The 13,079-nt window shown below is 36.4% G+C and overlaps 1 protein-coding gene across 1 annotated transcript; it reads left to right on the forward strand.

The window, feature by feature from the left end:
• The first annotated feature begins 523 nt into the window (after positions 1-523).
• Positions 524-1,693, forward strand: LOC132635243 (transcription factor MAMYB). Its single transcript, XM_060351560.1, has one exon. It carries the CDS (start codon positions 546-548, stop codon positions 1,482-1,484), a length of 939 nt encoding a protein of 312 aa, XP_060207543.1. The 5' UTR covers positions 524-545; the 3' UTR covers positions 1,485-1,693.
• The last annotated feature ends 11,386 nt before the right edge of the window (positions 1,694-13,079 follow it).

A 13,079-nucleotide genomic window follows, 5' to 3' on the forward strand; every position in this document is an offset into this window, starting at 1 on the left:
GAATTTTCTCAAAAGTGAGCATTTTTGGTCAAATATTTCACAAGGTCTAATTGTTAGATTTAATGGAAAGGTGAAACAAAAGATTTAACTACAAACTCCACAAAAACCTGTCAAATCTCATAATTGCAACAGTAAAAACTACATAGGACATCATAAATAAATAACAAAAATAGTAACACAAGTCGTACCTCAAAATGTTGCACCAGATTTCAAAAACGCAAATATAACACCTCTAAATATGAGTTCATATTAAATACTGGTCCTGTTGCATTTCAAAAACGTAAATATAACACCTCCAAATATGAGTTCATATTAAATACTGGTCCTTCTTTCACAGGTCTGGCTAATCCAATAAAAATAAGAGTTTGTTAAATATAGACAAAAACAAAAATTGCTCACTTTAGCAAACTTAAAATAATACAAGAGTATATAAGGGACCACTTTGAACTTACTACAAACATAAGGGACCATTTTTTGCATTTTCTCTATTTTACACATAGTATATAAGTTCCTAAAATAGGATGGAGAAATGTATAATTCTGTCAATGGAGTTCTTAGACGAAGATGCCAAACCCAGATTTGTCCTTCAATCCAAACCATTACCCCAATCCAATTCCGATCCGGTAACCCAAACCCGTTCTTTTTACCGACCCGGAATCATCATCTCCATTTCCCTTTCTCTTCTCTTCTTCACTCTCTCCTTCCTTTACTTCAATCTTGAACCAATTGGATCCATTTTCTTATGGCTCTTTCTTTCTTTCCTTATTGGTCCTTTTGCTCCTATTTCCGTTACAGCTGGTGATATTCGGGTCGGACTCGGATCCCCCATTCAAGACCCGCCAAAAGAAGATCTTTCTGATACCGAACCCGAGAAAAAGTCAAACAGAAGATCCAACAAACCTAAAAAAAACGTTGACTTTGAGCCGGTTCTCGCCACCAATTATGACCCGAAACCCGAGAAAGTTAATGGGTCGGTTCCAAATTCGAAAAAAAGTAATGGGTTGGTGGAAAATTCGAAAAATAGTGTATGGAGTGAAGGGGATGAGGAATTGTTGAAGAAAATGATGGGGAAGAACCCGGTAGGGAAACCGGGTCGATGGGAAGCGATAGCGGAAGGGTTTAATGGGAGATATAAAGTGGAAAATGTGATAAAGAAAGCTAAAGAATTGGGTGAGAAGAAAATGAGTGATGAGGATTCGTATTCGAGGTTCTTGAAGGATAGAAAACCAATGGATAAGAGAAGTGAGAGTGGAAATGAAGGTGATTTTGATAATGTGGATGCGAAAAAGGCGGTGGAGAGTTGGACTAGTGGTGAGGATTTGGCATTGCTTAATGCATTGAAGACGTTTCCGAAGGAAGTGGCGATGAGGTGGGAGAAAATAGCAGCTGCTGTGCCTGGGAAGAATAAGGCAGCTTGTATGAAAAGAATGGCTGAGTTGAAGAAGGATTTTAGAAGTTCTAAGTCTGGTAATGCTGAAGCTTAGGTAACATATTTTTCAGATATACAATACTTATTATTTTGTTAGAAAAGACTACCTGAATTAGTTGGGATACTGTGATTTGTTGAGGAAGAAATTGATAGGCAACCGGGGTTTACTTAAAAAGTTTTGAATTTATGTTGTTCTTTGAAATATGTAACTTGACATTGATTTGTATGAATAAATACATTTCCACTCTGTGGAGATTGAGCTCACTATGCATATGTTAAGCGTAGAATCGTCCTTCTGAATTTTGAGTTGCAGTTTGCTAAAGATAATCTTGACGTTTGATGTCAAATCTTTGATCTTGGTACTTTGTGATGCTTTACATTGTCACTCTTTTAATTGATGTTTTGCCAATTGCTAGAATAAGTCGCTTGTGTGACCATTACGTGGTATAGCATAGTCAGCTTGATGCAGAAAAGAAAACATGACTTAACGTTTCTGATTATGCTCTAGCAGCAGGGGTTGGAGGTAGAATTGGAGCAATTTGGTGAGAATATTTACTTGACTATTGGTTACTGGCAAGATTAACTTGATAATAAGAATGCACAGGCCAACTGAAAGATTAGTTGAGGTGCGCACAAGCTTGTCTGGTCACCGTCTCTGAAACAAAATCATTATGTTGAACCTTTGCCATAAGTCCTAGCGTCTCTGGAAAAAAATCATCTTGTTGAACCTTTCCCGTAAGTCCTAGTGTCCCTCTAAATTTAGATGTAAGCAATGTGCATCCCTCAACACCTCAACCTCATAATTGTTAAAGCCAATGAGAAGCAAGCTGTGCATTCTCTTACTTGTTAACAATTCTAGCCTCTCTTTTGATCTGTAATCCTTCCTGATACCTGCAACTTAAGCAGACAGCTATGCAAGAAATCTATATCTCTTTTCTCTGCTCATAGCCCAGAGGACATATATACTGAAATTGCAAATCCCCCCTCTTTAATTATTGAGAAACTGTAAGCAATTGATCACTATTACCAGTATAACGGTTCTTTTGCTGCTATGTGAACATTGACTGGGTAGTGATTTAGTACATGACTTTAAGACATCCACAAGGTTGATGAAAAATGAAGCTCCAAAAAAAAAAGAGTGACAAGAAGTCAGCAGAATATAGTTGCTTTGGTACCCTTTTAGGTTAACTTGATATCATCCTGTTGAACCCTAGCATCCCTATAATTTAGATTTAGCCATTGCATCCCTTAAATTTATCGTAATTAGCTGCTAATAAGAAGCAAGGGTATCTTTTTGTTAGCTGTTTGCAATGAACTGAAAGAGAATCAACAGTGGAAGTGAGGCTGATGTTGAGGAACGCATCAAAAGTTAATGAAATTGATTCTCCATAAATACAACTACGTGACAAGAATTCAGCAGATAAAGTTGCTATGGGCTACCTTTTAGGTTAGTTCGAGATCATCATGTTGAACCCTAGCATCCTTGTAACTTTAGATTTATTCATATTGCATCCCTTAAGCTGGGTCGTCATTAACTGCCAGTAAGAAGCAAGGATGCTTCCCTTACCTATTTTTAATGAAATGAAAGAAAAAGTAGGAAGAAACTAGTCTATGCAGATTAGATAGTAAAAGAAATGAGGAAAACTGCATGCTTTTTGGAAGCGACGAACTAACATCAAATGAAATCTTCATTGTTTGCAAGCGAAATCCATCTCGATGTCCTTTTTATACTGTCATTTGCTATTGTACTTTGCCCGTAGCCAACATCCTAGCTCCCTCTTGCATCTGGACTTGTTCCTGATACCTACAACTACCACACATAACGTTTTTCTTTGTTGCTCATCTGAAAATAGGCATGAAGAAAAGAGATTGCTTCTCTTAACTCTGATTTATTTGGACATGTACACCGGAAAAGTGTTATTCCCCCTTAATTTCTAGAGCAGATGTTGTCCAATTCTCAGTGTTAAAGCAATTAATTTCCTCTCTTCCAGTATATGCCTGTTGCTTTACTACTAACCTTTGACTGAGGGATGATTCTGTACATGTCTTTTAAGTTTGGAAAAGGTCTATTCTGGTGCATTTTAATGATCTGTATATTCTGTACATTTTCTTTTAAAGCATAGTGACCATAATATTGATGGTTTTAATATATTTTTATGATTAAAGTGATAGGATAAATTATATAAGTAGAATGTGATACTCTAATTGGCATATTCAATCAATTAAAATCTTGCTTCTGTTTTAAATACTTCAATTAAAGTCTCACGAAAACTTACACAAAAGTTGACTATTTTTTTAATTAAAAAATGATATTATCAAAATATAATTCACTACCTCTCATTTTAAAAAGTTATAATAATAAATATCAAATAAAATATAATTTTGCTAAATAAATACAAGGTCTCTTTTCTAAATTTCAGTTTTAGGCCACCTACCCTATTGAGCCGCCCCCCATAAAGTAGTAGTCATAAAAACTGCATTGTAGCAGATTGAATACTGAATTATGTGACAAAAAATCATTGTTTTCTGTCTGTTTTGGGTTTTAAGAAATCCGTTATGGACTCCCTACGTTCACTTTTATTTGTTCTCTGTATTGAAAAATAAATTTTTATTTTTACTTATCCATTTTAGCATATCAAGAGAAAGATAATCTTTTTATTCATGGTTTACCCAACATTAATTACTAATTCCTCAAGTCATTTCCCAAGAGTTTTCAAAGGCTAATAATTATGGATATTATAGTAAAGTGCTCACTTCTAAATAAGGGTGTCAGAGGGGACGGGACAGTCCCGGTCCGGCACCGAACCGTCCCCGTTCCGGTCAACGATGGGGAGAGGGCAGAAGGGGAAGGGGGACGGAAGAGGCGGAAAGTCCCGGCGAGGCCCGATCCGGTCAGGCCTGGTACCGGACCGGCTGACCGGTCCCGCCCCGCCTGAATACGTTAGTCTCTTAGTTTTTTTTTAAAGGTGGTGGGGCCCTGTCGCTGTTTGACCACTGGAAAGTGGAAACAAAAGTTTACGTTGGGACTCCAACGGTCTCATTTTCAGGCGTTGGAGTCCCCGTTTCCCCCAAAAAATAAAAATACCCCCAAAGTTTAATAAATTGCATTTTAATCCAAATTTTAAACTATAAATATCTCTTCATTTTTATTCATTTTCACACAAATCATCCACCAATTATCTCTCTCTCTAATATTTATTATCAATTATATAGCTCTCTAATATTTGGTGCAATATTATTATTATTATTATTATTATTATTATTATTATTATTATTATTATTATTATTATTATTTTGGTGAAGTGGGCAATATTTGAATTTTGGAGCAACTTTCAAGCTTCGAGTAACATAATTTCAATTTCAACATTTACGGTTACGTCTGCTTTTACGCAGACGTTTGGTACACTCGTTCCATCCTTTAATTTATTTAAATCTTGCATTTTATTTGCGTCTTTTTTTCAATTAATTTTCATATTTTATTTTATTATACTTTGATAATATGTCTAAAAAAGTTAAGATCCCGGTACTAGGTAAAACTGTCGAAATCCCTAACCCTTTTAGTCGTAGTAGTAAGGGTAAATCTGGTTCTTCTAGTAAATCTAAAATTCAATTTAGAAACAATACGGAAGATTTCACTCATGTTGATGAAACTGAATTTTTTGTTCCCCCGGTTTTCCTCCTATTCCAGAAGATTTAAAATTACAAACTGAAGCCTGGGATAGAGCTTATGCTAATTTAGAATTTGATGATTTGGAAAATTTAGAAGTAGAAGAAGGCGAGGAATTAGATTTAAATGAGACACCTACTAGTCCCGTTACCGAAGCTCTAACTCAGACTATATCTCAGTCTGGAGCTGGTTGTCCCCCTATACCTCTTACACGGGGTATGACTAAGGCGCAACGTCCTAGAACTAGTGTCGTATGGAAATTCATGACTTTAGATGGTACTAAAATTCAGGCTATTTGTCACAAATGTAAGCAAATTTTAAAACACGGAAGCGGTGGAGGGGCGGGTGGGACGGGTGGTTTAACTAGACACTTGAGAACATGTGTTGGAAAACCATACTTAGATGCTCGATTAGCAGCCAGACTTAAAAACACACCGACCGGCACTAGTAGTGCTGCTCCCGGTGGATCCGTTGGGGGATCTAATATGGTCCAACAAACTTTAAATCCTTCTAACCCCGCTGTCACTCAAATAGCTTATAATAAAGATAGAGATCGTGAAGAACTAGCTAAAATGGCTGCGGTTTGTGGCTTGCCTTTTAGTTTTCCTTCTAACCTCGGTTTTGTGCATTATATTAGATCTATGTATAATCCTACTTTTCAAGGCATTTCTAGATCCACTGTTAGAGCCAACGTTTTTAAATTTCAAAGTGATTATTGTCAATATATGCGTTGTGTGTTCCATCACCTAGATACTAGAGTGTCTGTCACTTCTGATATAGGTCGTAGTGTTAATGGCAATGATTATTTATGTGTTACGGCACATTAGATTGATCATAATTGGAATATGCAAAAGCGTATATTTGGTTATAAATATATTGATGACAAAAAAACAGGTTCTTATATTTCTACAAATGTTCTAGACATTTTGCAATTATATGGTCTTGTTGACAAAGTATTAACTGTTACATTTGATAATGCTTCTTCCATGACTAAGATTGCTGAACTTATGGCTATAAGAATTTGCCCAATTAACCTTGATATTTTTCATGTCCGATGTGCATGCCATGTTTTAAATTTAGTTGTAAAAGATGGTCTTGATTTATTTGAGGGTTCTCTACAAAAAATACGATATGCTTGTCAATATGTTTTTAGCGCTCATAAGCGAAGTAGAATTAATTTGTTTAAAAAATATTGTGTTGAGCAAAATTTGACTGTTAGAAAAATTCCAAAAGAAGTTTGTACTAGGTGGAATTCTTTATATGAAATGCTACTTGTTGCTCACCAATATCAAAAACCCCTTCAACATGTTTTTAATGCACATCATTATCATCCCCATGAACAAATACAAGATAGTGATTGGAATGAAATTGAAGGACTATGTATTTTTTTAGAAAAATTTTATATTGCAACAAAAGCATTGTTACACCTCGGAAAAAATTTCGTTCATGCACAGTGAATTGACTGAGGAAGGGCATGATGCATACGATGTTTTTATAAGTAAGAAATAATATTTAATGATTCTAAACGAGATTTCAAAGACATTTGAGGTAGGAGACGAAAGTTGTTAAGGGAAGCAAGGTATATGTTGTGTCGGGCAAGAATTACGAGTATTGAATTAATGATGGCTTAATGACATTTTGGAGAAGAGTTATAATGTCCCTTATATTGGTAATGAAGTGTTAAGTAAGTTTCGAGAAGGATCCATAAGCCAGATATGGGCATAAGCCATCCCAAAAGGGCGATTTAAGGAAACATTTTCGGATGATCTGATTTGGAGGGGCCAAAGAACCATTATAAGTTTGTAATTTGGAAAAACACTAAGAATGAAAGTTGTAGATAATTGAAAGATCTTTCCAACCATAGGTCGTGGGCCCTCACAGCATATCCAGATCAAAAGTTATGGCCATTCTACGACAGACTGCTTGAGCAAAATATCACATTCTGGCGCACTTTGCGGCGCAACATGCGGCCACGCAGTTGCACCGCAAAGTGTGCCAGTGAAATTTTGTGGTCCTGCATGGTTTGCGACACAACATGCGTTTAGCAAAGCATGCTTTGCGTCCCGCAAAGTGTGTCGCATGTTGTGTCGGTCCAAAATTTTCTGGACCACTATATATATATCAAATTCGACCCTAACTCATTATTTTCACCATTTTAGACATAGAAACCCCTAGAATCCTCTCCACACTTCACTCACAAGAAATCAAGAGAAATTGATGATCAACCACATCAAACCAATAAGAATCAAGAGTGTGAAACCCATTAAAGTCATCCAAGCCAAGAAAATTCCAAAAGAGGTGAAATGGGGTTTTGGTGCTAGAAGAGTATTTCAACACAAGGCTTGTTTCTACGCTATCTAAGGTAAGTTTCATGGTATTTTCATGATGTTTAAAGTATTGATAAGTGGAAACACTTGGATTGTAGAAGAGTATAGAAATGGGTCATAAAGGATTGAATAGTGTCATTGTTGAACAATAGTTGGATTGAATTACGAATATTGGTATGTTGAAATTGTATGCATGTTATGAATGACCTATAGAACATGGAATGAGTATTGTATATGAGAAAACGCGATAGTGAGCTATAACCATAATTGCGAAGAAATTGAAAGGAAATGGTGAATTGTGGCAAATGTAGAAAAATGATGATTGTTGGTTGCAATATTGTGAATGTTGATATGAACGTTGAGAGCTGACATCGAACATGGGAAAAGTAGTATAAACAAAAGAAATGCTGCCCAATTTTCTTTAGCGTTAGTAAATCCGTTCCTATAATTGTTAGCTAATGTCGATACGAATTCTCTTGAAGGTAGAACGTGGGCATTAAAGGAGAACAAGCAAGCGATAGATTAGTAAACGATAAAGGTATGTTAAGACTCGTCCCTTTCTTTCAAAGGCATAATTCCTATGCTACGATTTCATAAATGCTTTCATGACCTCTTTGTTTTCAAAAATTAAAAGTCTATGATTCCAACGCATGATTCCTTGCCTGATAACCCGTAAATGTTTTCCAGAATGTTTGTATCTTTCCAAAATAAAGGTTTATGATTTTGTAAGCTTTTATGATTATAATGACGGACATGTTTTTGTAATGACCACGATGATGTCAAAGACGAGAATATTTTCCTACTTGATTATGATGATGATTCCAGGTTTAAAGATTCCAAAGCATATGAATTGACGCCCTATGAGGTTTATGACCTTATTCTATGTTTTCCTAATGCTATTCTTCATTGATAGCCTCACCTTATAATAGTTGTTCCTTCAAGGTAAGACAAAGCCATGATGATTATTCCATAATATAATCGGAGGTTACCGACCTTACGTCACTCCGATAAAGTGCACTTTTGTTTGGGCTCTAATGCATGCTACGTATATTATATGTGTATATGATATGTGTATGTATATAGGGGACATGGGGAAAAGGTAAGGCGCTATAGACGCATAACCACCTGATCAGTTGCTATCAAAGCCGGTGGTGGGGCAAACCCAGTGGTGGGGCAAACCTCAGCAAGAACGCTGAGTCCCAAAGGGAGGTGAGTGTAAGGCTTGCCTTAGGCGAATCCCACATTGGTTTACGCGAATCCCACATCGGTTAATATCATCCCGGACGCGGGATGTATGGGTGATGGATAGGGTCGTTCGTTCCGCGGCAATATATTGATATATGATGATATATGGATCGGGCTGCACGTTCCGCAGCAATATATGATATGATGATGAATATGAAGTAAGTCATCATGTGCTATTTCTTTTATAAGTGACAGTCATATACAGTTGCTCTTTATCGATGCTTCCTTTATCTCATTAACGTATTTTCATTGTTATGCCTTACATACTCAGTACAATGTTCGTACTGACGTCCGTTTTCTTTGGACGCTGTGTTCATGTCCACAGGTAGACAGGGAGACGGCGCAGACCTATAGGAGCTATCAGCAGATTTTCAGGAGCACTCCATTATTCCGGAGGTGCTAATCGGGTTTATACTTTTGTGTATATCCATGTATACGTATTTTGGGCATAACGGGGTTTTGTCCCGTCCTTATGTCTAGCACTCCAGTAGAGGCTCGTAGATGCGCAGTGTGGGTTATATGGCCTCGCAAGGTTATTACTGTATATATGTGTATATTATCATTTTGATAGCCGAGAGGCTTATGTATATAAAAGTATTTATGTTTTCAAATGGAAACTGATTTTTCTTACGATTTGAGTATAAATTTGATAAAAGAGCATTAAATGAGTAGGATAAGTCATAGAACGAGCGGTGCTCGGTGGTTAGCCCCCGGGTACCCGTCACGGCCCCTAGCGGGGTCGTGACAAGCATTTTCCGGTAAATACTATCCTACAATTGGACAAATGTTATTTTATATTTGTGGGCTTACAAAACTATTTGCGGAATATAGAGAATCAAACGAACATGAGGAAGCTGTTGATGAAATGATTTTCAAATTTAAAAAGTATTTTTTTCCTATTCCCGATATTTATTTGATTGCTTGTATACTTGACCCGTCTTTAAAATTAAGAGGTGCTCATGGACTTGTTGACAAAATTTATTTGCAGTTAGATATTCCTCCTAATGAACATCCAAATGTTGAAGAGTGTAAACGTAGCATAGAATTAAAAGCTAAATTAATGTATAATAATTATAAATCTGAAGAAAGTAGAAGTGGAAATCAACGTCCTTCACAAAAAAATAAGGCTAAATTTGGCAATAGAAAATTTGATAGATCAATGAATGCTGCATAGCTTGGTATTGCTAATACTCAAAATGAAAGTGATCTTGAATCTTATCTTGATCAGAGTTTGGAAAGCATCACTGTGGACGACGACGACAATGAAGATATTTTAGGATAGTGGAGGGAGCGTGGCAAGGCATTTCCATTACTCTAAAAAATGGCTCGAGATATCCTAACTATTCAATCATCATCAGTAGCTTCGGAGGCAGCTTTTAGCGCTGCAAGATTTCAACTTGGAGATCATAGACATTCATTAGCACAAGATAGCTTGGAGATTTCTGTCTTATTCAGGGATTGGATCAACGCAGAAAGAAGAAATCGTGGGCTACCAAAATTGACCCGTCAAGAAGAAGAGGAATATGAAGAGATAATCAACACTAATAGCGATGATGGCATGAAACTTATGGACCGTCAAGGAGATATACCAATTCCATAATTGAATGCAACGGAAGCGATACGACAATTAGAAAAAATGTACATAGATCCATATAAGTTTTAGTTTGATAATTTATAATTAACTACTTAGATGCCTAGTTAAAACAGAACCCTTCCTAGAAGGTGGCTGTGTAGATTAGGTGATCTTATTGTAACTTAGAGGCCTAATTGAAACAAAACCCTTCCTAGAAGGTGGTTGTGTAGATTAGGTGCTCTTCTTGTATTTGAGACTTTGAGTCAAGTTTTATGAAATTTAAAAGATCTATTTTGAATAAATAAACATAAAGTTATTACTTGAAATTATTTTTCTTTACATAACTACAAAAAAGAATGCAATTCTTTATAAAGATTATAAAGACTTGAAAGTATATTTAATATTATGTAATAAATTAAAAATAATAGCCCTTATGTAACACCTCGTAGCTTCGGGCGAAAGTTTGACTCATAAGATGATAATATAATGAAACCAATATGAGGGTTATAGGAAGTGTTTTGAAACCTAATCAAGTCATAAGGAATGTCCTTGGGCAAAGCAAAGTTGGAAGCCACTCTACGGGGCATGTTTGTAGAAGGTCTTATTTCCAACGACCATAACCCCTTTATTAATTAGGAATTTGGGAAAACTTCCTAAATAAAAGTTGTAGCCCTTTGAAATACCTTTCCAACGGTATATTATGGGGGTCAAGGGGACATCTGTGCAAAGAGTTATGGCCATTTTACTGAAGGATTACAGAGCAGTCCGTTCACTAGTCATGTTATACGAACTTGTTATACGGCCCATATAATTTTATACGGACCGTATAACTCGTCCGTACTTCATGAAATTTCAAATCGACGTTCTGTTTTTAGCCGTGATAAAATATGGTCATATTATACGGACCGTATAACTTTATACGGACCGTATAATATGTCCATATAATTTCCGCCTCACTTTTGTATAAATTCAAGCCTTGAGTTCTTTTATTTCATTATTCACAATTCCAAGCCCTAGCAACAATGCAAAACATCAAGGTAAGTCAATCCAAACCCTTCCAACTCAATTCTAACATATACTCTAATAATCTAAGTAAGAAATCATTATTCCTAAACTAGGGTTTTCAAGAAAACCCATCTCAAGGTTCAAAAATTCAAGATTTTGGAAATCTTTTTCAAAGTTAAAATCTTTAATTCAAGTTTGGAGCATTACCAGGTATGTAGAGTTACTATCTACGTGTGGGAACATCATTGTTCTTCCCCACGCCTCATAATCCATAAATTATGATTCTCTACTAAAACTAGGGTTTCTACACCATGTTCATGACAACCCTAGGTCCATGTCCATGAATAGATTATGTATGAATTGCTATTATTCTATCATTGTGTTCTTAATAACTCCATATGATTATTGAGAATCAGTCTGTAATCCATGAAAACCCATATCTTGTATTCTGTGGGTTCTTGCATGCATGTTTTTAACTAAGAATGATTATTTCATGAATATCCTACATGTCTACAAGTTTTCATGCAACTATATTATATAATTACTTTCATGTCATGATACAAGATACATACATGCTAAATATAAGCTATTTCATGAAACCATGTTTACAAGTTATTTCGTGAAATCATGATTACAAGTCAAGTACAAGTTAATTCACGAAAATTAGGGGCTTCTTAGCCAATTATATCATGCTCATGTTTTTGGGAGTTGCACGAATTACCGAGAAGGCTCAGATAGCCTAAAACTACGTAGCCACCGTAGGAAAAGGATCGCTCCGCCCAGTTAGGACGATTCCTTAATTTACACTGAATGGATCCATCAGGCACGTTACCACCTTATACCCTGGCAAGGTATGGGGGCTCTGCTGGTCCGGCGAGGTACCAGACTCCACGTACCCACGTGGTGATATCACATGGTCGGTTTATGAAATGCTCTCCCTACTTATCATGTTTTACTTATGTTATATATATATATATATATATATACCCATGCTCATGCTCATGCTCATGTTCATGTCCAGGTTTTCAGTTTCAGTTCTTATCATGCTATTTCATGTCCCATGTTATTTCTTTCAGTTGCTTTACATACCAGTACATTCAATGTGTTGACGTCCCCTTTTATTGCCCGGGGGCCTGCATTTCACGATGCAGGTACGGATTTACAGGACGATGCCTCTGCTCATTAGGATCTGCACGTACCAGCTTATTGGTGAGCCCCATCTCATTTGGGGTCTAGGCATTGTCTTTTTTTATTTAGTTTTGCATTTAAAGGTATGCTGGGGGCCTTGTCCCAGCAAGTATGCTACGTGTTTTAGAATCATGTTAGAGGTTTCATAGACAAGACAAGTGTCATGTTAGACTTCCAGAATTGGTTAGCCAGTTTGGCTCATTTATGATATTATCCGCATTCATGACTTAATCGAGTACTTATGTTTAATATTATGACTTACTATGTTTTATAAAAGCTCATCATGCACTTCACGTTATACTCCCGCTCATGTATGCCTCATGATGATTCAGCAAACCATGTGGTTCGCTCGGTCACATGCAGTCAGGCACCGGATGCCTTGTTACGCCTAGGCCATAGTTCGGGGCGTGACACCTTAGAATTTAAAAAAATAAATGGTTCTTACTTGAAATTATTTTCTCCTATTATAAAATATAAATACCTAAAAATAAATCCAAGTCTTTAATTTTTTTATAAAGACTTGAAAATTTAATATTAGTTAATAAGTTATCAAATTAAATGTTAAGTTTGAAGTTTTATAAAAAAAAACCCCGCCCCCCGTCCCTCCTCGTCCCTCCAGGCCCGTCCCGTCCCTCCTTAGAGTGG

Source organism: Lycium barbarum, chromosome 4, assembly GCF_019175385.1.
Source record: "Lycium barbarum isolate Lr01 chromosome 4, ASM1917538v2, whole genome shotgun sequence".
Lineage (NCBI taxonomy): Eukaryota > Viridiplantae > Streptophyta > Magnoliopsida > Solanales > Solanaceae > Lycium > Lycium barbarum.